This window comes from Moschus berezovskii, chromosome 6 (genome assembly GCF_049115385.1).
Source record: "Moschus berezovskii isolate FMDL1 chromosome 6, NW_MosBer_1.0, whole genome shotgun sequence".
Classification (NCBI taxonomy): domain Eukaryota; kingdom Metazoa; phylum Chordata; class Mammalia; order Artiodactyla; family Moschidae; genus Moschus; species Moschus berezovskii.
Window position 1 is genome coordinate 86,752,452 of NC_142465.1, and position 23,206 is coordinate 86,775,657.

General features: G+C 44.0%; 1 protein-coding gene and 1 pseudogene across 1 annotated transcript; one reads left to right on the top strand and one right to left on the bottom strand.

Annotated features, from left to right (window-relative positions):
- Positions 1-397: 397 nt before the first annotated feature.
- On the bottom strand, positions 398-21,689 carry KLHL42 (kelch like family member 42). The gene is made up of 3 exons (XM_055395510.2): positions 20,678-21,689; positions 10,928-11,121; positions 398-5,827 (listed from the first exon to the last, which is right to left on the bottom strand). Exons 1-3 carry the CDS (start codon positions 21,550-21,552, stop codon positions 5,376-5,378), a joined length of 1,521 nt encoding a protein of 506 aa, XP_055251485.1. The 5' UTR covers positions 21,553-21,689; the 3' UTR covers positions 398-5,375.
- Positions 21,551-22,251, top strand: LOC148777677 (uncharacterized; annotated as a pseudogene).
- The last annotated feature ends 955 nt before the right edge of the window (positions 22,252-23,206 follow it).

Consider the following 23,206-nt stretch of genomic DNA (forward strand, 5'->3'; position numbering starts at 1 on the left):
TCTCAGCCTCACAGAGAGTGTCATAGCTAACACAGTAAAAACGGAACCATGTGTTTTAGCTTTCCTAGAGTAAGAGGTGTTTAAAACAGTGGGAAATGGTAGAAAACACAGGGAGGAACAGATCGTGCGGGGCCATAATTGGTAAGCTATGGGATTTTGACTTCATTCTTTTATTCAGAACTGTAAGGATTCAGAACTCCTCCTCCCAGATCCATCTTCTTCAAACATTAACAGTTTTCATAAGACACTCCACGTGGTTCTTCCTCCACTAACTGGCTCACAGGTTAATCTGGCCTTCCAGTCAATCAGGAGCTCCCACCAACAGACACCTGGTCAGCACCCCCTCCAGCCCTGGTCAGCCCTGAGTACACAGCTGGTACTTAATGGACAACAAACACCGATTTAGAACTATTTTATTTGAAGAGATTTTCTTCTGTATTTCTAAACACAAAAGGAATGCTGTTTGAGTGAGTGCTTCATAGGCATCATTGTATTTAAATGAATCATGTGAATGTTTACATTTTAAGCCACACTGGAAATTGAAGACACAATACAACCATTTTAACCAAGAAAGTATCAATCATAACAAAACATAACTATTCATTCTATAGATTACCATTTTTTTCTAAAATGACCACTAGATATGAAAACATTGTAGAGACATCTAAAGAGTCCTTATTAAGTTTTTTTAGAAAAACGGCATAATAATGCAAATTACATTTTCCTTTTCTTTACTAGTAATAAACTCTGACATCCACTTGACAAAGCACCAGCCAACCCCATCAAAATCATTTCAGCACCCTTTTGCAACTCAAAATTGACCATCTTTTACATTTAATCTGTCTCCTACAGGAATGAATGGATAAAAATAGTTATGTTAAGTGCTAAAATCAGTCTGTGTCAATTGGTGTGTATTTTATATTGTGTTCCTAAGTTAACACCAGCAAATGGAAAAAAAATACCCTTATGTGAATGAAATATACCTTTTAATAGTTATCACAAAGGCAGAAATCAACTAACTCTCAGTCAGGACTAGTATCTAGATGTCCATTTATTAATTTTTTTTAATCAAAGTGTGTTAAAGGCATAGGTATAAACACACACGTGAACAGCTGGCTTCTCTCCCAATACCTGCCTCCCTGGCTTTGCTCATCATTCTCACGGGGTCAAGCTGCTGAGCTCTCAGCTCCATAAGCCATGGTGCCTACTAAGTATTTTTAAATAAAGCCAATCTCATATCATCCTTCTCAGGAAAATGAAGTACAGAGAAGACTATGGAAAGTAGTGAGAAAAGAGCATACAGTGAAAAAGAAAAAGAAAACCCATAGGATAGGATGTTTAAATCAAGTGTGTAGCCGGTATGAATCAGCTAGTATGATGATCGTTAGTCAACCGTAAGGTAAGGGACAGACTGGGGCCAGGACTGAAGACGCAGGAATGCAACACACGCCAGTGCACCTGACGAAAGCGGGCATCTTCCAGACAAGATTAAGACGGTCACAGCAAACATTTTCACAAGGCTGCAAGGTCTTCAAGGCTAGGGATGGTGGTTTACTTACGTCTGTCTCCCCACTTCTTAGCACTTTCTTGCACATGATAGAGATTTAATACGTATTTTGGGAAACCAGAAAACAGCTGAATCAGCTCACTGCTTTCACAGCCATTCTGGGTGGTGTCTACTCATGTAATTCATTCACTCCTCTGCCTAAGGCAGGGATGACAAAGAGACCTCATCTCACTCTGATGGGCTGGTAATAGATGCCTGGAAGCATTAAAGACATGGATTTTTAAGACCAATTTCTGCCACAGAGGCAAAAAGTGCTGCTTACTCGTAATGCCACCTTGAAAGAATGGTGGCACGGTGTTTCATCTTCCCCAGCCCTAGTCTAGGAGAAAGGCATCCAGTGAAGGACTCACCCATATTCCCTTTCTGTTGCTATGTTGTCTCTCAAGTGTTCTGCATTAAGCCCCTGCTTATTAAGTGCTGGTCGACCAGGACAGCAAAGCCTTCACACTCGATTTACCTGTGCAGCCAAAATAGAGTCATGACTTTACCTAGAAATCTGAAAACACGGCATTCACAATGCTCAATGAGTAATGGTTTATCAAAAGAGAACAGGCATGTACTTGATTACTCTCCCGGTAGAGAGTTTTGTCCATCTCAGAACAATTTTAATTGATATCTAAGGCATTTGGAATTACTTAGGATTTTGTTTTTTTAAAAAAAATGGCAGAGTTAAATTCTCTTTGGTATTCATGCTTAATCCTAATCTACTTGTTTCTTACTAGTATCCACAACCTTCTCAGTACTTCACTGTTAAGATTTAACAAATATAGTTGAAATAATCAACTCCTATACATTCATCAGACAAATGTTTAAAGGGAGGGGCCTCAGAAACGAAGGATTGAGAAAAGGAAGCCAGAAGGAATGACAGGGAGAACCAATAACTTCCCTCTAACAATTCACACTCAGACCATACTCAGTGAAATAGGGTGCTTCTGGCAAGGTGGCCAGCGTTCAGGTCTTCCCAGTAACTCCCCTCTCCACAGTGGGAGGGCAGAACCCCTCAGAAGCATCTCTGAAAATGAAAACGCAGTTGGAGAAAGAGAGGCAATAAAGGGAGACTTTCAAGCAACATTGCCTTCATCACAGGTACAGTCTTCAGTACAACATTGGCACCGGTGAGAGCATGAAGCTAAATTAAAATTACCCTCAAAACATCAACACAGCTAATGTGTACAGCAGGAAGGAAGTCCCAAATCCACAGATCTCTCCTACCGCACTTTCTGTTTTGCCTAAGCACTGCTGGCAGCCCCGAGGAAGTCTTGTTAGAGTCTGCGTATCTTAGAGCTTAATATGCCAGATGCCTGTGTGTGTGCATGCACACTTGTTACACACACACACAGATGCACACACACATTAAACTTGGTTTATAAAAAGAGCCTTGTGGATGAGAGTATGCCTTCACTTGGTCAAAGAAGCTAATTGTTGGCATGAGGAAAATAGATCCAAAGAATGTAATCAAGAAGAGAACTGGTTGGCAGGAATAATTTTGTATTTCTTATAATGTGGGTATTTACGAGCTAATCGCCAACTGTTTGTCCAGAATTAATTCAACTGGCTATAATCTTCGGAATATATAAGGTTAAGCTTTAAAGATGCTAAGATCTATAGTAACACAAGTTAACACTATCTAAAATAAATTAGATTTTTAAATATATGTAATGAAATTATTGGTCACTGGAAATTCAATTCTATAATGAATATAAATTAATATAAATCTATTATTAAAGTACTATTCCCAATAAAATTTCAGTTCAGAGTTTGTTCTTTTAAAAAAAGAAAAAGAAGGCTAAGTATTTCAGAATAAATGGATATGGCTTAGAAACCCTTCAATATTGTTGTAAGGAGAGTACTGATAAGATTATTTGGTAACAAGACACAAAGATCTATCTCCATGTCCACAATTCTTACCTCATTTTACCTAACAGAAGTATTCCTGAAAAGTTGTGCAACTAGAATTTTTTACAACCAGACCCTTATTTTAAATATACTAGGAGGTCATAGTTGTGAAGAAACCCTGTAGTGGCTCCTTGCATAAACTGAAGCCTGTTAAGGTCATCACTCCTCTGTGTCCACCTGCCCATTGAATGCATACTGGAGGCATCGGTAAGCATGCTGAATGCATGAATTTGCCCTAACAGTTTTTGTTTATCTACAGGACCTTCTTAAAGTGAGGCACGCTGAAACTGGAATGTTAGGACAAAACGACAGGATCCAGCTCACAGTTTAAAGTTAGTCCAAGCAAAAAAATCAAGAGGACTTCAAAAAATGTTTTTCAATGGAAATAAAATTGCTTTCCATGTGTATATACAGGCACAACTCATTTCATGGTGCTTCACTTTACTATACTTTGCAGATTAATATGCTGTTTACAAATTGAAGATTTGTGGCAACCCCACTTTGTCAGGTATAATGGTTAGCAGTATTTAATAATAATAGTATTTTTAAAATTAAGGTACGGACTTTTTTTAAGACATAATACTATTGCACACTTAATGGACTATATAGTATAGTGTAAACATAACCATTACATGCACTGGGAAACCCAAAAATCCTTTCAATTTGCTTTATTGCAGTGGTCTGGTACTGAACTGCAGTATATCCAAGAGATGCCCGTATATTTTTAAAGAAATGCTGATCTATGACTGGCAGAAAATTTTATTCATTGTTAACTACTTACTGTAAACAAACAACTGCTTGAACTGGGTTCCAAATAGGCAAATAGAGCACCTTACCAAATTTCAGAAGTCCCAGAAGATGCTACTCCATCTCTAGGGGCTTCTTTCCCTCTCTCTAGCACAAATGTTTCAAAGCTAGCCTCACCTTACCCCACAAAAGCAAAGCATGAATTAAAAAGCCAAGATTAAATCTGAAAGGTGTCTGACCTAAGTACAAAGTTACACTTTCAAACTTAAAGAACTAGGTCAAATACATTCGGTAAAAGTAACTTTCAAAGGCATTTTTTTCCTCTTATTTGGCGCTTCCTTCCCTTCCTATTTAAGACTCGGTTTAAAAAATATAGAGATCCATTCTTTTAAACAATATATCCTCTTTTTTAAGAAATACAGAATGCCTAGCAATATAACCTATCTGACCACACAAATCTGCAATCTGCTACATAAATGAAATAAGAGGTTATACCGGCCTATTTACTCAGCATTCATTACTGTTAAAAAAAAAAGACTTGAAAAATAGCTGAGAATGTTGTTACACAGGTTTGGGGGAGGACTGGGTGTTGGGTTCCACTGGTGTAAGTTTCCTGGAAAGTCATGTGCAAATAAAATAAATGAACACAGAACCCTAGTTTAAACACACTGCAACATAGGTGGGTGTGACCAGGGGAGAAAGCATTAATATTCATGTTTGTCAAGTACATTAATAACAACAACAAAAAAAACCTTTCACTTAAGGTATCGATGATATTTCAAGTGACCTAAATAAAACAGATTTAAAAATCATCTTTAGCATTCTTACCAATTTTGACTTTGGCCCTTTACTAAACAGGCACAATGAATCTTCTTTCTGAAGATCAGTTTCAGACATTGGCCCAAGGGTATCACATTTGTACAAAAAACATTATCATGGATTTGCTCCCATAATTTAAAAATCAATAATTAAAGAAAAATAAAGTTGGTCTCTCTTTTTTCCCCACAAGTTTTCAAGTAATTAGTTCAAGTAAGCTTATTTACAGCTTCTGTATAAATGACCTAAAACTCACATTTTCCCTTTAAAAATCAGTCTCTCTGGAAATTGGACAGCTGTGTTTTTTGGTCTTGAACCAGGTTTCTCTTTCAATTCTAGGTCAATTCAGTCAGGTTTCTGTTTTATTGGGCAGATAAAGAGAAGAGACCAGCAAATTGTGTCCAAAAGCTGGGAAACGCCTGAAGGCTTCCCAGCTATCTGAAAAGATATTGTACTTGAGGAAAACTCGGTGCTCCAGGCTGGTGGACAGCGTCACGTCTCTGCTCATGATGTAGATGCCGTCGTTGTGCAGCGCGCACGTCAGGTTAAGGCCCGACTTGGATGTGTTCTCCTTGAGGTAGAGCCACTGGCGGGTGGCGGTGTTGTAGGACTGCACGGTGAGCATGTCCTCGCTCTGGCTGCCCCTTCGCGTGGGCCCCAGCTCGTGCAGACAGCCCCCCACGATGTAGATGGTCTCCTCCACCGACACCATCTGCTGCTTGCGGATGTGGACGTCGCACGTCTCGAAGAGAGTCCAGAGGTCGGCGGAGGGGCAGTACTGCAGGATGTTCAGGTTCCGGTCTGAAAGGCAGAGAGGAGCCGCGTGAGGACACCCCCCGGGGGGCGCCGGCAGCCCGCGGCTGCACGTGCGCGCCTGCCTCCGCTTGAATGACTGCCTCCCACAGAGGCCAGACTGCGTCCGGAAAGTTGGGAAAGTAGTTTGGGAAATGGCTGGGAGGAGATACGTGTAGAATCCTCCCCACTGGGCTGGCATTCGGGCACGTCCTTCCCGGGCTGGCTCTCAGAGCCGCTCGGGCCAGGGAGGTGAGCCGCTGTGACGGAGCAGCCGCTCCTCCCTGGGACCCCTGCACCCTGGAGAACCACCAGGCCAGTGTAGGAAGAATCGAGCCTCAGAGAGCCCTCATCAGTACCTAACAGAACGAGTGGCTGCCTAACGCAAATGACAGGCTGAGCCCAAGAGGATCTATTCTTGACAACAGATTCTATGAAACACGCCAAGTGAGCTGAGCGGGATATCTGGGGCCGTCTGACGGAAAGGAGGCAGAGCTGCAAGTCAGAGAGATGCAAGAAAATAAATCTTACCTCTGGCCTTCAAGCCAGAATCGCTGGGCAATTCTGTTTCCCAACTGTAACACCAGAGATGCGTTGAGAACGGCTCTTTCCCCTCCCCTTGCCCATTTCACAAGAGATGGTTACATATATATATATATATATATATATATATTTGCTTTTAACATGGACCATTTTTTAAAGTCTTTATTGAACTCGTTACAATATTATTTCTATTTTATGTTTTGTGATTTTTTGGCCCCGAGGCATATGGGATTGCACCCACACCCCCTATGCTGGAATGAGAAGTCTTAATCACTGGACCACCAGGAAGTCCTGAGATGGTTAATTATTGTGTGGATATAATCGGATGGTAGATGAAACACCACTCTAACATCATTTTCAATTTATACCTGTTTCAAGGAAAATTGTTGCCTAGTCCCTTTGAAAAATGCTTATGAAATTGAAAATATCTAGTTTCCTTTTTCTTTTTTTAAAAAATTGTTCTTTTATTCTTTCTTTCCTCAAGGGAAGAATAAATGAAATATTTTAGCCTCAGCAAAAAAAAAAAAAAAAATTAAAAATGCTCTGAATTATCCGAATGAACTTTCTGTCTGTTGTTTTTTAAACAACATCAGTGTAAAGAGACAGGTCAGCTTGGGAACTGACGTTCAACGAAAGCCGCAGCCTTTTGATCGCTGCAGAAACTGGGAGCAGTACTTCCTCCTGAGACAGAAGGACCCACCCACAGAGGGCTGTAATTAAAGCTCCACCGTGCTCTCTGCTACAAGTCAAGTGCCTTGAGGAGGGCACAGGGGAAAAGGGGACATTCTAGGAGACAGCACTAGGGAGTCTAGTTACTAATCTACCAACAAGTACTCCTGAGTAACCTGGTTCCCCATCCTACGAATAAAGGACTTATTCTGGCCAAGCGTCAGTGTATTTATTTCTCAGGTCCAAGTTTGAAGGTCCTTCCAGGTCTTCTGTAAATGTTTTCTCACCTCACCTAACAAGGGCTCAGGCCATGATGAGGTTTGAGTTGGTGGAATGATCTTTTTGCATTTACACTGAGAGTTGACTCTGACATTTAACAAATCACCCCCCTTCCCTTTAGTGGTTACTACTACTATCTATTGAACTTCATTTCTTCAGTGCTGGCCAAAGAATTAAAATAATCAAACAGTTATCATTAAAATGATGAATTATCCCTTACTAAATTTTAAAAGTATCACCTGACTTAAGTGAGTAGGTTAAAAACCCAACTTCAGTTCCTGATTTTTTTTTTTTTTTTCATGGCAATTATGATGTCTTATTTTAAAGACAAGGAACTATTAGGAAGTGCTGGGATGAGCCCAAGCAGAGGAGGAGGGGGCTTCAGAGGACAAGGAGCTGCCTGCCCTCTCATCGTAGAAAACTCATTTTCAGCCCTTCCACAAACAGCCATCCATCCACGTCACCCAACCATCCCGTCATGGGGATTTGGCTCAGGGAAGCCGGGTCAGGGATCACAGTGGGTGGCCCAAGTGAAGAAGGCACATTCGTAGTGGCCTGTGAAACTAGAAAACACACAAGCAAGGGTTTTCCAGGTCAAATCTAAAGAGCATTTGCTCAGCCAGGGCCATGGAAAAACTAGGAAATCTGCCAGCAGAGTCCTCTTTGAGTTACAGTGCTGCCTGTCAGGGCTTCCCGACTCTGGGGTAGAAGAGAAACCAAGGGCTGTGTGTGCATTGGGTCAGCCCACAGGGCACATTCTGTGTCACTAAATCTAGGGAGGAATCAGAATTCTTAGAAATGCACAAAAGTAAATAACTGTATTTACTTTCCTAGGAGAGAAGACACACAGATACACACAGAGGTACATATGTACACACAGGATTTCTCTGGGGTCTACGGTTTAGTTAAGTCTATAAAGTTGACCACTATAACCTGAACACCAGTGCTGAAGTGAAAGAAGTGACTGCTAGGTTTCATTTTCTTTCAATTATTTGTAGAGGAAAAGTGGACGGATATCTTATCATCAGTGGAGAGTCACTAGGGACAAGTGATGAAAAATTTGTGTGAAAAAGAAAAACCTCACTGCTCCCCATGCACTTCTCTTCCCACGTCAGCATCCTTGAATGTATAAATAAAAACACCACCCATAGAAGGTTGAATGGTGGCCCCTGGATAGATATGTTCATCTTCTAACCCCCAGAACCTTTGAATGCCACTTTTTTTGGGAAAAGGATCTCTACAGATATAATCTTACTTAAGGATCTAAAGAAGAGACCATCCTCTGGATAACCCAGGCGACTCTAAATCCAAGGAGAAGTGTGTCCTTGTAAGAGACAGAAGAGGATCCAAAGAAGACAAACAGTTGGCCAAGAGGCACATGAAAAGACACTCAACATCACTGTTAGAGAAACGCCAATCAAAACTACAATATAATATCACCTCACACGGGTCAGAATGACCATCATCAGAAAAATCTATGAAAAATCTATGGAGAGGGTGTGGAGAAAAGGAAACCTCTTATACTGTTGGTGGGAACGTAAATTGATACAGCCACTATGGAGAACAGTATGGAGCTTTCTTAAAAAACTAAAAGTAGAACTACCATATGAACAAGTAATCCCACTTCTAGGTGTATGCCCAGAGAAAACCATAATTCCAAAAGATACATGCACCCCAATGTTTACTGCAGTAGTATTTACAACAGCCAAGACATGGACGCAACCTAAATATCCATCAGTAGATGAATGGATAAAGAAGATGCGGTACATATACGCAATGGAATATTACTCAGCCATAAAAAGCAATGAAATCATGCCATTGCAGAGATGAGAGTGAAGTAAACCAGAAACAGGAAAACATCACATGCTAACATATAGGGGATCTAGACAAAATGGTACAGATGAACCTCTCCGCAAAACAGAAATAGAGACATAGACATAAGAAAGGAACATGTGGACACCAAGCGGGGAAGAAGGGGTGGGATGAATTGGGAGATTAAGATTGACATATATACACTATTGATACTACGTATAAAATAGTTTAATGAGAACATACTGTATAGCACAGGGAACTCTACTCTGTGCTCTATGGTAACCTAAATGGGAAGGAAATCTGAAAAAGAGGGAATATATGTGAACATACAGCTGATTCACTTTGCTGTACAGGAGAAACTAACACAACATTGTAAGGCAACTCATGAAAGTGAAAGTCGCTCAGTCGTGTCCAACTCCATGGACTATACAGTCCATGCAAGTCTAAAGGCCAGAATCCTGGAGTGGGTAGCCTTTCCCTTCTCCAGGGGATCTTCCCAACCCAAGGATTGAACCCAGGTCTCCTGCATTGCAGGCTGATTCTTTACCAGCTGAGCCACCAGGGGAGCTTGAGAATACTGGAGTGGGTAGCCCATCCCTTCTCCAAGAGATCTTCCGACCCAGGAATCGAACTGGGGTCTCCTGCATGGTAGGCGGATTCTTTACCAACTGAGCTATCAGGCAATTATACTCCAATAAAAAAAATATTTTACAAGCTGTGAGATACTCCCTACCAAGACTAGGAGTATAAAACCTGCAGGAGAAGCTTGTTATTTTCAAATCATTAACTATAAAATGTCCACCAAACAAAGTAGAAAACACATGTGCGTACTGAATGCTGTCACTTCAGTTGTGTCTGACTCTTTACAATCGTATGGACTGTAGCCTGCCAGGTTCCTCTGTCCATGGGATTCTCCAGGTGAGAATACTGGAGTGGATTGCCATGCCCTCCTTCAGGGGATCTTCCTGGTCCAGGAATCAAACCTATGTCTCTTAAGTCTCTTGCATTTGCAGGTGGGTTCTTTACTACTAGAACCATCTGGGAAGCCCATTAGTCACTCAGTCGTGTCCAACTCTTTGCAGCCCCATGGACTGTAGCCTGCCAGACTCCTATGTCCATGGAATTCTCCAGGCAAGAATACTAGAGTGGCTTGCCATTCCCTTCTCCAGGCTATCTTCCCCAGCCAGGGATTGAACCCAGGTCTCCCCCATTGCAGGCAGATTCTTTACCATCTGAGCCACCAGTAAAGCCCAGAAAACACATATTTATGGTTTAATAAACAGCACAACCACCTCCCACTGCTGGTCAAGAAAGAACGCTCTTCATGCTCTTGTTACTCCTATGATATGTGAACAGCCTGGAGCTGAATTTCTGGAATCTGTATCCCATATGTTTTTGCCCAAACACAAGGGAGAAAGTGAAAAGAAGGACCTGCAAGGATGCATTGGCACTAAATTCTAGTGTTAGACGAGGCAGGTTCAGTGTACATTTGAGAAAAAGGTAGGAATTATCCAGCGAAGTCACAGGATGGCTGACTACAGGGTGGGATTTCCAGAGCAGGAAGAAAATATATGTTTTCTTCACAGCTCCTCCCACACCATGCAATTTTCATGCTCATACAAAGACATCAAAGATCCCTCTTTGACATCCCACAGGATGCTCTTTTTTCCAGATATGCAAATATACAGTAAGTAATACATAATATCAGGCTGGTATGCACTAGAGGGCTTCCGCCAGCCCCTCCCGTCCTCCCCCAGGTTGCCAAAGCTCACATGGAGGAGGACCACGTTCCAGGCCTTCACTTACCTCTGGTAGTGTATCCTCCAATGACATAAATTTTCCCCTTACACTCGCATGCAGAAAACTCAGCCAGAGGGTTTGGTAAGGGTGCCACGAAATTCCAGGCATCCTGCTCAGGGTTGTAACACTCAACATTAGAAACGGCCTGCCCACCAATGGCGTAGAGTTTGAAATTAACAGCCACGAGCTTGAAGTTAGACCTGCAAAAGAGAAACAAAGTCCCACAAAGTCAGTTCTTCTGATCACTCTGAAGACCATGGCACAATCTGCTAAAGCTGTGTGTGGAATCTTCTGGGTATTTGAAGGAAATGAGCTCTCCAAGTGGGGTGTTATTGTGCCTAGGGACAGAGGAACGATGGAATAGCATCCAAGATTTCACCCATCCCCAAGAAGCCACAAGAATGGTGCATTCTCCAAACTTTAAGTGTTGAAGGTAAGCAATTCAATGTAACAAGGACTAACCTTGCTTAGTTTAAACCAAGAATCAAAGACACTTTGTATATGCTAAACTTAAGACCTCTGTATCCAGTAAAAAAAATAATAAAGATTGTTGTAAAAAACACTTCACTCAGAAAGAAAAAACTCACAACACTGTAAATCAACTATACTTCAATAATAAGTAGATTGATTAAAAAATAAACTCAATCCTCTCTCAAGAGTAGGAGCAAGTACCCACTCCACTCCCTTGCCAGTCTCTACTCCTAGGGGGTAGGCTCCATCCTAGGCATACATCAGCACTGCCTACACAGACAAGCACATGCAATGTTTTCTACAGGGTGGTCCAAACACCCATTTACCAAGAGTTCACTCAAGCAGATGGCTCACCCATCCCCCTCATATGAAGGCATCTTCTACATTGCTTTGCAACATACAAAGTAGAGGGAGGTAAGCACTGAACTAAATAGAAATATTTTGATCTGGCATTGTAAGAGTATTCATACATGTTAACTCAACTAATAACAGATATCAACAAATGCTCACCTGTCACAAGAGTAAACAATTTTAAAAAGAGAAATGTATTGCTTTTAAGATTCATATTCAGTAATACAAATAAGTTGCTTATTGGCTTCAGACACTAAATAAAAGTTTCATGACTTTTGGATAGAAAAGAAAAGATTAATTTCTTTCACTGTAGTACAGGGATTAATGGACTCCTTGAAGGCTAGGAAGGATAAGCATTTGGAAGTGCTGGGTCAGTTGACTGTGATACAAGCAACGATCTCAACTTTACACTTATACGAGCAGCAGCACAGAGCTGCAGATCTGGCTCTGGACCTGCTCTGGCGATAACCAGCTATCTGACCTTCGTCTCAAGTGTGTAAACCACACGCATCCCAGGGCGGTGGAGACCACCACAGCACACAGCATATCAGAAAGTACCAACACGGTGATTTTGTCGAAAGTAACAATGTCCTATTAAAGAATGGGGGTGCAGAGGCTCTAAATGTTGAAATGGAAAAAGGCATGTAAGAGGGTAGATTAAAAAGCAGTAATGAACAAGTAGCCATGCTGGACGGATGTTTAATAAACAATGATACGTTATGATATAGAACGTATGTTCGTAATAGCCACCTACTAAAAAATCAGGATTTTTTCAACGGTTCCTGTAATGTTTACATTTAAATGAGTTTTAGCTTAGTTGTGTTTTTCAAATCACAGAGTAAACAGAGTACTCTTCATCAAGAACCTCATACTGTCCATTAAACCCAACCGGCCATTCAGTTTTTCATGCCAACAGACTTCACTGGGGTGGCAGTTACTGGGGGGTCCCTGGTTAATGGTGCTTACCTTTCCTGCTGCCAGTGGTCCTTAAAATCTGACCGTGATGCCCTCTCTGTGTGTGCAAATTTGGGGAACCAAAGGAAATAAAGCTTGTAAATAAGCACTAAATTTTACCAGCCCACAATTTGTTTTTGTTCCCCAAAGGTACACAGATAGTAAATTTTGTAAGATCAAAACAGTGTTTGATATTCCTCCAGCATAATCACTTGTCCTGTGCAATATGTAAGGGACTTCTTTCTGAGGCTGAACGAACAGGCAGTTAAAAGTAAACAACTCCATCTCTCCAGACCCCAATATGCTCAAATTCACTTGAAAAGAGAAACAGTTTTCAATATTGAATTTATGGTGAAATTGCCACCCAAACACAGGCCACTTGATGAAGAGGCAGACGGCCAAGGATTATGAACCCAGGCTTGTATGGGGAAGTCTCAGCTCCCCTGCTAAACATCTCTGTGACCTTGAACAAGGCATTGAATCTCAGTTGAGTCTCAGTTTCCCCACTTGTGAAGTGGGGGAAAGAAAAGCATGTTGTTAAGAGTTAAGAAGAGTAATCTACAGAAAGAGATCACTGCCTGCATGTCCTTAACCTCAGGAGGATTAGTTTCTTGTCGGGCAACTGCAGCTGTCACTGGCTGCAAAGTACAAAGTGCTGGATTTCTGTACAAAGCACTCTCATGTCCATAAATTCTTGCCTTTTCCCATTTTCTGCAAGTAAGTCCTCCATTCTTCACATCCTGCAGGGTAAAGGTATGACTCCAAGATAGCAATTATTTTAATTATCACTTTTATAGGGTTTTTCCTAATATTGATCCCTGACAGCCTCCATTCAGAAAGCAAAAAGGATTTTAAAATCAAATAATCATTTGCTGTAGCTACATACTTGACTTAAACAGTGGGTAGAAATGAAAGTGAGAAAAATTAGATGATGATCTAGTTTCTACTTCACTTAGAAGAAATTAAAAGCTCTTGAAATCCTCCTTCAAAGTTAAGGAACGTGAAGCATGCTAACCACCAGCACACGGGTGTCAAAGACTAACAAGAGCCTCTACAGCCATTGTAGCTGTAGTAGCTTCACGGGATGACTGGGGTCTGAGAGGCTGACAGTGCCATTCAATGAAACTCACTGTGCCTCCGTTTCCTTTTGGGGAAAATGGAGCCAATAGTAAGGCCCACCTTACAGAGACCCTGGAGGACATCTAAAGCAGTGACCACAACATGCAGCCCTGAGTAAGAGCTCAAGAACTGTAAACCACCATCAGGCCTTGCTGCTTAGAAAAGCTGTTACCATTAGGGTAAAACTTGGGAGCGAAAAGCTCGCTCCTTTCTCCCATCCTTTCCCAAGCTCTCTGAGAAAGATGGCACAGTCTGTGGACCACTAGGGCCTTCAGTCTCCTCCTTCCCCTATGCGACTTCCCCACATAGTAGGGTGCCCTGGGGTCCAGTGAGGGGAGAAGGAAAGGTTAGGAGACAGAAGTAGTCATGCCTGCTCCCTACTACCAACCATCTCTGAGAAAACCTAACACACAAAGCAATTTAAACTGTTGGTCAAAATTATATTGGGTGCGGGGAGGAGGTGAATAGACATATGGTTTTCTTTACTTCATGGGGCTTTCCTGGTGACTCAGATAGTGAAGAATCTGCCTGCAATGTGGGAGACCTGGATTCAATCCCTGGGTTAGGATGATCTTCTGGAAAAGGGAATGGCAACCCACTCCAGTATTCCTGCCTGGAGAATTCCATGGGGTCTCAGAGTTGAACAAGACTGAGTGACTAACACACTTTTCTTCATGCTATCCAGAGGCTCCACTGCAATTCAGCACAGAGGACAAAATCTCTCAAAGGTTCCATTACTCTAGAAAAGTTCTAAAATAAACTTTGGCTCAGAGGAAAGAGGACAGCCAAAGCGGACAAGTGTAATTCCTTCCAGGCCAAGGACTTGTTTGGTAGGTTTCTCTCCCAGCCTTGCTGTACTCACATGCGGAACAACCCTACTCTGATTTCAGAGCAAGGGTACAGGGCAACAGAAGAGACTAGAGACAACTCTAGAAATAGAGAAGTTAACAAACTGATGACTGCAACAGTGCCAGTTCCTGCAAGTTATCACAAATTAAAGCGAGGAAGGGAAGCAAGCAAGTTTGTGGGCACACAACTTCTACACATGCAGAGTTACATCCTGACAACCCCAGAGGTCAAATCCACGTTCAGACCACTGGGCAGTACTGTGTGCTTGGACTTCAAAGCAGCCTCTCCAGCAGTGCTGTGTACTCACTGCCGTTTTCAAGTAGAAGGCACAATCCTAAATGTTTTTCTTTTTTGGTTCACCTGGTGGCTCAGATGGTAAAGCGTGTGTCTACAATGCAGGAGACCCGGGTTCAATCCCTGGGTGGGGAAGATCTCCTGGAGAAGGAAATGGCAACCCAATCCAGTATTCTTGCCTGGAAAATCCCATGGATGGAGGAGCCTGGTAGGTTACAGTCCATGGGGTCGCAGAGAGTCGGACATGACTGAGCAATTTTACTTTCTTTCACTGTTCATTTAGCATCATTTTCTCCAGGGTGTAAAGGGCTTTATAAATCTCCCAGTTCCAGGGGAGTCTAAGTTCCACCTGTCCCTTGTTATTTAAGATTATGGGATCATTTTACTGTTCAGTCCCTGTGGAAAGTAGGCTGCTCTGTCTTTGATCCCTTTGTCAATGGTCCAGTTACCCCGGCAAAGGCAAGTGAATGGGGTAAATGTGTAACGCTGTGTAACCAGGGGTCAAAATCTGCCCTTGCAACTCAAGGTTTCTTCCAGTCTCCTAAGTTTCTTCCAGTGTTTCCGGAGCCTGTGTTGGACACATTATCCAGCAATAATTCCATTCTAGGTTTCACTTTTATTTGTCTCATCATCTAAATTCAACTCTAAACTCCTTCAGGGCAGAGCCACATCATCACTGTGGTTTATTCAACAGTGACTAGAACAAGGCTGGCACAGAGGCTGTCGTGAGGGCTGAGACACACGCGATGAAATTCTGAGAAGCAACACAGGATCGTGAAATATCTGAGCTCGACTTCTTGGAAGAAAATAATTTTTAAAAGGAAAAGTTAAAGGTTTTCATGAAGACAGTCACTATCAGTCATTAAGCCAAAACATGCAAATGCTCCAAACAGTTATATTGAGTCAATGAATATTTAAATTTTGGTTGCTCTACTTTTTACACACCTTGACCAATTTTTTAAAAAGTAGAGTAACCAAGCTCCAAGTAGGGCTTCCCTGGTGGCTCAGATAGTAAAGAATCCGCCTGCAAAGTAGGAGACCCAGGTTCAATCCCTGGGTTGGGAAGATGCCATGAAGAAGGAAATGGCAACCCACTCCAATATTCTTGCCTGAAAAATCCCATGCTCAGAGAAGCCTGGAGGGCTACAGCCCACAGGGTCGCAAGGAGTCAGGCATGACTGAGCACTGACACTCTCACTACTCCACTTTTTACACACCTTGAGGAATTTACTTTCTGTGCCTCAGCCTCTGCCTCCATAAAACGGGGATCTAATATAATCCTTGAGAAGAATAAGTGAGACAATACATGCAAAGCAGTAGGGACAGTACCTAGTACAGAGTAAGTGTTCAATTAAATGTTACTTACGATTATTTTTCAGTGATTCTATGTAACTAAAATGACTACAATGACTTACAAAATAAAAATATTCACTGTAATGTTACATTTTTAAAAGAACAAAAACATACATTCACTTTTATTACAATAATGTAAAATATATTCCACAGTTCAAAAAAGCCATGCATTTAAAGCATTTATTGCTCACCATGTTAGCAGTATGAATATACATAAGCATTGAATAAGCAATAGGTCCCAATCAGAAGAGAAAGAAAAAAACAAAAACAGAAAATTTCAATTCAGGGTGAGGAGTATGCTAGAAAAGAAAGCATGGTATTTCATCATTTGGTCCAGTTGAGGGTTCGGGGATGGAATCCTGGTTGAGATTGTCAGATCTCAGTCAAAGTATGAAGGAGAAAAGAAGGTTAAAATTCCAATATGGCACCCAATTCTAAAAATATAATGAAAAAAAGGTATCTGTGTAGAAAGAACAACAATAACTTGAAAATACCTAAGAATAATTATAACAACAACCAAAAAAAAAAACAGACCAGACAAAGGTAACAAAAGAAACCTTTCCTGAAGACCAAAACCTCCCCACAATACGTGGAAAAAAAAACCATTTTTCCATCTGCAAAGTATCAGAGAACTATGAATCCTCCTTCAAATTAACCTATGATACAATGTAATTCCAGTTAAAATTCTAACAGGACTTGACAAGAAGATTCTAAAGTATATCTGAAGGAGAAAATGTATCAAGAATAACCAAGAGAATTAAAATAAAACAGAACAAATGGGTCTCTGTGCTATAAGACAATAAAATAGGTTCCCAAGCTACAAAAATTTAAAAATGCATTATTAATATCGGAATTGCTAAACTGCCCACTGGGAAACAGGGAAATTAGCATGGGATAACTGGTTTAGCAAATCACAGTGAAGAACTAGGACTACTGAACATTCAGGAAACATGTTATAACCTCTTCCCTGGTGGCTCAGAGGTTAAAGCGTCGGTCTCCAATGCGGGAGACCTAGGTTCGATCCCTGGGTCGGGAAGATCCCCTGGAGAAGGAAACGGCCCACTTCAGTATTCTTGCTGGAGAATCCCATGGATGGAGAAGCCTGATAGGCTACAGTCCACGGGGTCGCATAGAGTCGGACACGACTGAGCGACAGGACGGACGGACGGATACAAGTAACAGAGCACGAGACAGATGCAGGCTCTCCTAGTAAAAGCCTTCTTTGTAGAAAGCCTTTCCTAAGCAAAATAAAAAGCTCATAGGACCCAGACGACAAAACTGACTACGAAATATTGAAACGCTTTTCCTATAAAAGAAAGTGAAGTTGCTCAGTCGTGACCGAATCTTTGCAACCCCACGGACTGTAACCTTCCAGGCTCCTCCGTCCATGGGATTCTCCAGGCAAGAATACTGGAGTGGGTTGCCATTTCCTTCTCCAGGAGATCGTCCCGACCCAGGGATTGAACCCGAGTCTCCCGCATTGTAGGCAGACGCTTTACCAGCTGAGCCACCAGGGAAGTTCCCTTTCCTATAAAAATACCCTATAAACATGAAGCCCCAAACTGGAGGCTCACAAGGCCAGTTCTTGTTGTTGTCGACTTGCTTGTTTTTTAAATGACGTACGGTGCCAACATTTAAAAATTGCGATGCCTGGCAACCCCATTCCTCACGCCTATGGCATTAACAGCTGTGGTCGCGATGTGGCGCCCTCTTGCGGTGGGTTGGTAACTCTCCGGTTCATCATAACCCTTCCAAACCCCTCTACTCACTGGCTCTATCCGCCTGGTCACTTCTGGCATTTCATTTTTGACCTTTATGATTAAAAAAAAAAAAAAGGCAGACGAAAAACATGTGCAACATTATCTAATAGATAAGAGTTATTATCTATATACAAGAAAAGAATTTCTAAGATGAATACAAAAAAGATAAGCCAATTTTTAAAAACTGGGAAAGGCCATTTAAAAAAGATATACACACGGGCAATAAACATATGAAACAAACGATCTCTCTTCCAAGCAGAGACATACACACCAGTGTTTTTGTCCATTATAATGGTAAAGATAAAAAATGTTCATAATGTCTTATCTTGGCAATAATTTAGGAAACTGGCAAGCTGAAACACTGTTGCTAAGAGAGGCAATTAGATCAATTTTTGATGAGAAATTTGGCAGGAGCTACCAAGCTTTAAAATGCATGTATACTTTGCTCCACCTATCCAGGGATTCCAGGCGTTTGCTATATAGAGCTAACATATACCAACAAAGATAGGCACACATATTCAAAGACGTTCAATATGGGATTTTTATAATGGCAAATGAAAGTGACCTAAATGCTCATGATAAGGGAAGAACTGATTACAGTACTGTGCATCCATAGGCTGGAATACTACACAGCCATTAACAAGAGTGGGGGGGGTCTACATTTGCTGACACAGAAAAAAACTCAGAGACATAATAATCTGCATAAGCTAAACAATTTTGCAGTAAAAATATGTATAAGATGCATATATACCCCAACATGTAAATGCATACATATATATTTCCCCCTGTAAACCACCATTACTGTATTTATAAATATACATTTGTGATGTATATTATGTATTTATATATTTACATTAATATGTCTATAGATACACATATTTTTTACTCCGTGGTTTTTCAATGTCAGTTTCAATTTTTCTAAGCATGTATTCATGCATTACTGGAATACTTTTTTTTTTCCTCCCTAAAGAGGACAGTAAGGAGTTCCTTCAGGGGTGGCAGGGAAGGACTACCAGAGATTTGGAGAGAAAAAAGAATCATGTGAGGTGCTGTGTTAAGAGTTGTGGAGCTGGGTTTGTGTGCTGAGCACCAAATGTATAGCAGGAGACATGGGAGCAGAGGTGCCAACGTGCTGGGCCTTCCACCCCTGATCTCGGCATCTTCTATCACCGAAGCATGTTTCTTGTTTGCTTCAACAACTCTTAGAATCCATTTAAAAGTAACACTGCGATATCAGATTTTCAATACAGCAGTGTAAATAATGCACTAGAGAGAGGGTAGAAGAAAATACGCCAACCTGTTGTAGATGGTTATCACCTCCCGCAAGGAGGAAGCAGTAATAATGATCTTTCTGTCTACGGCCATACTACCCTGAATGTGTCTGATCTTGGAAGCTAAGCAGGGTCAGGCCTGGTTAGCACTTGGATGAGAAAAGTGACAAGTCTTTCTGCTTCTTCATTCTTTGCCCTGTTACCATGCTTTCTAGAACAACTATGCATTTTTTACCATGAGAAAACAAACAACATGTTCCAAATTGAATTTTATATTATAGTAGAAATAAAGCCAGTGTACCCTCCCCCACTCAGCCTAGAGGGGCACCTTAAGTCAAGTAAATCTGTGTAATGACCTTCTCATTCTTGTTAAGACTTTCTTTATGCAGTTGTGAGTCCCCCAACTCCTTGTTCCACACTTCAGGGCAGGAAACATGGTGGGAGGGGGGAGGGGCTTGAGATGGACACAGATGGGCCAGAAGAAAGGGCATGCCTGTCCTTTCTTGGGTTACATTGATTCTTCTCCCCACTGCTGAATGGCTCTGGGCCATCTTGGGCTCTGCCATCATTTTGTTTTGTTTTTTTCCTACCACTTCTTTCTGTAATGCTCTTTGCCCTTGTCTTCCTATTCCATCCCTGACTCTGTTCCCTCTTCCTGCCCCTGATTTCTTCCTTTTCCTTTCTTCAAGTCACCCAAGTGCATGTTGAGAGGGATTTGCAGGATGGGAAGGGAGAAGGTTGGGGTGGATGATCATGTTCTAATCCTGCAGGTGACCAATGCCAGGCTCAAGTCTTGGGTCCATGATGAAGACTGTCTGGGAAGAAAAGTGAGATGCAAAAGACAATAAAAAACAAGGAAGGTAATCCTGGATAGCTAATATTAGTAGAAGTCTAATGATTATTTTCTGATCACAGATTGGTAAGCTTCAAAGTCATCAACAAGAACATCCAAAGTCAGTGTTACAGGTTACTGCCCCGTGTGTCATTACAATCAGGATTAGTTCCTAAAAGAAAATAAAAGCAAAATTAAATAAAGCTTTCTTTGGAAGTATCCTTCTAGGAAAACCGAAAAAAGGCAATTCGTCTGAAGGCAAAATACTTGCTAGGAAAACCACTCAGCGGGCGGACCTCCTTGGGGGGCCTCTGTTTCTCTGCAATTTCTTAGTTCATCGGGAACTTTGCCTGAGTCAAGGCCAACAACACTCCCGAGCAAGCCATTCCCATCTCAAAACAACCTCCAGTGACTGCTGTTGACTTCAGTGGAGTCAACCTGAGGCGTATGGCTTCAGGAACAGGTGGATGCGCGGGAACGCAGTAGCTGGCTGGGTGCTTACCTCTTCTGGTTCATGGAGGCCACCTGGAGCCACTCGTTGGTGCTGGGGTTGTACGAATGCGCCGCGGAGATCTCCTGGCTGGTGATCCTGTACCCGCCCACGATGAAGAGGTAGTTGTCCAGGATGGCAGCCCCGTACCCCCTGACATTCTCCAGGTCGGGAGGAAGGTTGTTGGCCAGCGGGAACCAGCGCTCCGTCATCTCCTCGTACCTGAGCATGGACGGGGGCTCCCCTTGGTAGGGGTGAGGGGCCAGGGGTCCCCCCAAAAAGTCCCCCAGGGCCACGAGGACCGGAGTCCCGGTCATCCGGGCCTCTCTCAGCCTCTGCTTCAGGCTGACATCCCCGGGGGCCGGAGAAGAGCCCAGGAGGTGGAACTGGGGCTTGCACAGCACCTCGTGGAAGTGGATGGCCATGAAGCGCACGCAGGCCTCCTGCAGGTCGGGCAGCCCGTACACCTGCGCCAGGCGGTACAGCTCCAGGCAGTTGGTGAGCCGCACCTGGGACAGCAGCAGCTGCAGCAGGGACGTGACCTGCAGGAAGGAGGCCGCCTCCACCAGCTCAGACAGCAGGCTCGCCTCGTCCATGTCCTCCTCCTCCTCCTCCTCGGCCCCGCCGCCCGGCTCCCCGCGCCGGCCCAGCAGCCAGCCCTCGCGGGCACCGCCCGCGTTGATAAAGTCCAGCACCAGGCGCAGGCCCGGGGCGCTGAGGCCGCGCAGCTGCTGCACCTCGGGGCCGCCGGCCTCCGGGCTCAGGGCCTCGCGCATGCCGGAGCGGTAGAGGGCGCGGAAGTAGTCGCTCTGCTCGATGAGCTTTCGCTTGCTCACCGGGTAGCAGCGGTCCTCCAGGCGAATCTGCACCATCTCGTCGGCCGACATGGCCGGGGAACCGGGGGCGGCTGGGGCTCCCGCCAGCTCTGCGCGCTCGCCTCCCGCCCCCGCGAGCGCTCGCCGGGCTCCGGGCTGGCCGCGGAGCGCGGGGAGGAGGCGGCGGCGGTGCGGGGCCGCCCGCGCCGGCCCAGCCTCTCCGGGCCGAGGCGGCCCCTCCTCCCGGTCCCGGGGGCGGTGGCTCGGCCTCTACGGCGCCCCCCCGGCCCCTCCGGCCTCCGTCCGCGCCAAAAAAGGCCGGGGCGGCGCGCTCTGCCCGCTCGGATCGTCCCGGGCCGCCAGCCGGGAGGGGATGCCAGCCCCCGCCGCAGCCTCCTCCCACGCCCGGCTTCTCACTTCCGCCCGCGGGACCCCCGCCGCCGCCGCCGCCGCCGCCGCGCTCCGGCTTTCAGGGAGCCGGGAAGGCGCCTCCCCGCGTCCTCCCCCGCACGCCGGGCGCCGTGACCCTGCCGCCCGCCGGGGCTGCAGCGCCGCTCGCCGCGCGCGGGGGACGGGAGGAAGCCTTGCCTTCCACCGCGCTTTACCAGCGGGAAGGAAACGCAGGACAAAGGGGCGTGGGAGGAAGGGCGCGAAAGGAGCCGAGGTCTGGGGAGTCAAAAAGACATCACGCGTGCGGTCGCGCATCCGACCGAGTCCGGCCTCGGGGCTGGGGTGGGGACCGAGGCCCGCGGGCCGCCTCTGGACGCGTAGGTGGCACCTCGCGCTGATTCCTCGGAAGGGTCATCGTGGAGGAGCCATCTTGCAGGAAGAAGGGCCTGCTGGATGGCCGCAGGTTGTGCCGGGCTGCGAACAGAGGAGCATGTGCGCGCTGCTAGGGCCTGTGCTCTTTGTGCTATTAAAAGAAAGAAATACGACTCAATAAACGTAGATCAGCTGCCTTCTTTCAAAATATTTTCTAACAGCCATTGCATTCCCTGTTTCATTTTGGTGGGACTAGTCACCCTGGAATGTTATCTCTGGGCGAAAGGTCTGGAGGCTTTTGCTCGTATTTTCCTACAGAGGTGGTTTTTCTGGCCACCCTCTTACCCCTCCCTGACCCCTGACCCCCACCAACTGAGGACCACTTAAGCAAGACTACTGCTTCCCCATCTTCTCCCACTGAACACTGCAAGTAGAAAGCGCACCTCATATAAGGATCTTGTGTTGCTCATAAGAGGAGAATTAATCCTAGAAAGGGGGAGTAGGTGGTAATTATTAGGTTACCTTTGAGTAGAAGAAGGGTTAGGATTGGGAGGGAATAGTGTTTGTGTGTGTGTTCACTCTTAACAAAAGCCCCTTGGAAACTTTCTTTGACCAGAAATTGAGAGCCAAATATAGTAGTCCTCAACCTGGGGAAAATATGTCCTTGGATTTTTTTAACAAGCTTCATCTTTCTTTATGAATGACAAAGTGTAAAATAGTAACTTCTTCATGAGTACAATGCCCCATATTTCAAACAAAAGATAACCTCCTACAGTGCTGACTAACATCTTCTGTTAGGAAGTTGTTGTTTGTTCAGCTACTGAATCATTTCAGACTCTTTGCGACCCCACAGACTGTAGCCCACCAGGTTGCTCTGTCCATGGGGTTTATCTGAACAGGAATACTGGAGTGGGTTGACATTTCCTTCTCTAGGGTATCTTCCCAACCCAGGGATCTCCTGCAT

Coding starts and splice junctions, on each gene's coding strand:
- KLHL42 (XM_055395510.2), bottom strand. CDS start 21,552: ATGTCGGCCGACGAGATGGTGCAGATTCGCCTGGAGGACCGCTGCTAC. Junction 11,122..20,677: donor GCCTCCATGAACCAGAAGAG/GTAAGCACCCAG, acceptor TCTCTTTTGCAG/GTCTAACTTCAAGCTCGTGG. Junction 5,828..10,927: donor TGGAGGATACACTACCAGAG/GTAAGTGAAGGC, acceptor TCTGCCTTTCAG/ACCGGAACCTGAACATCCTG.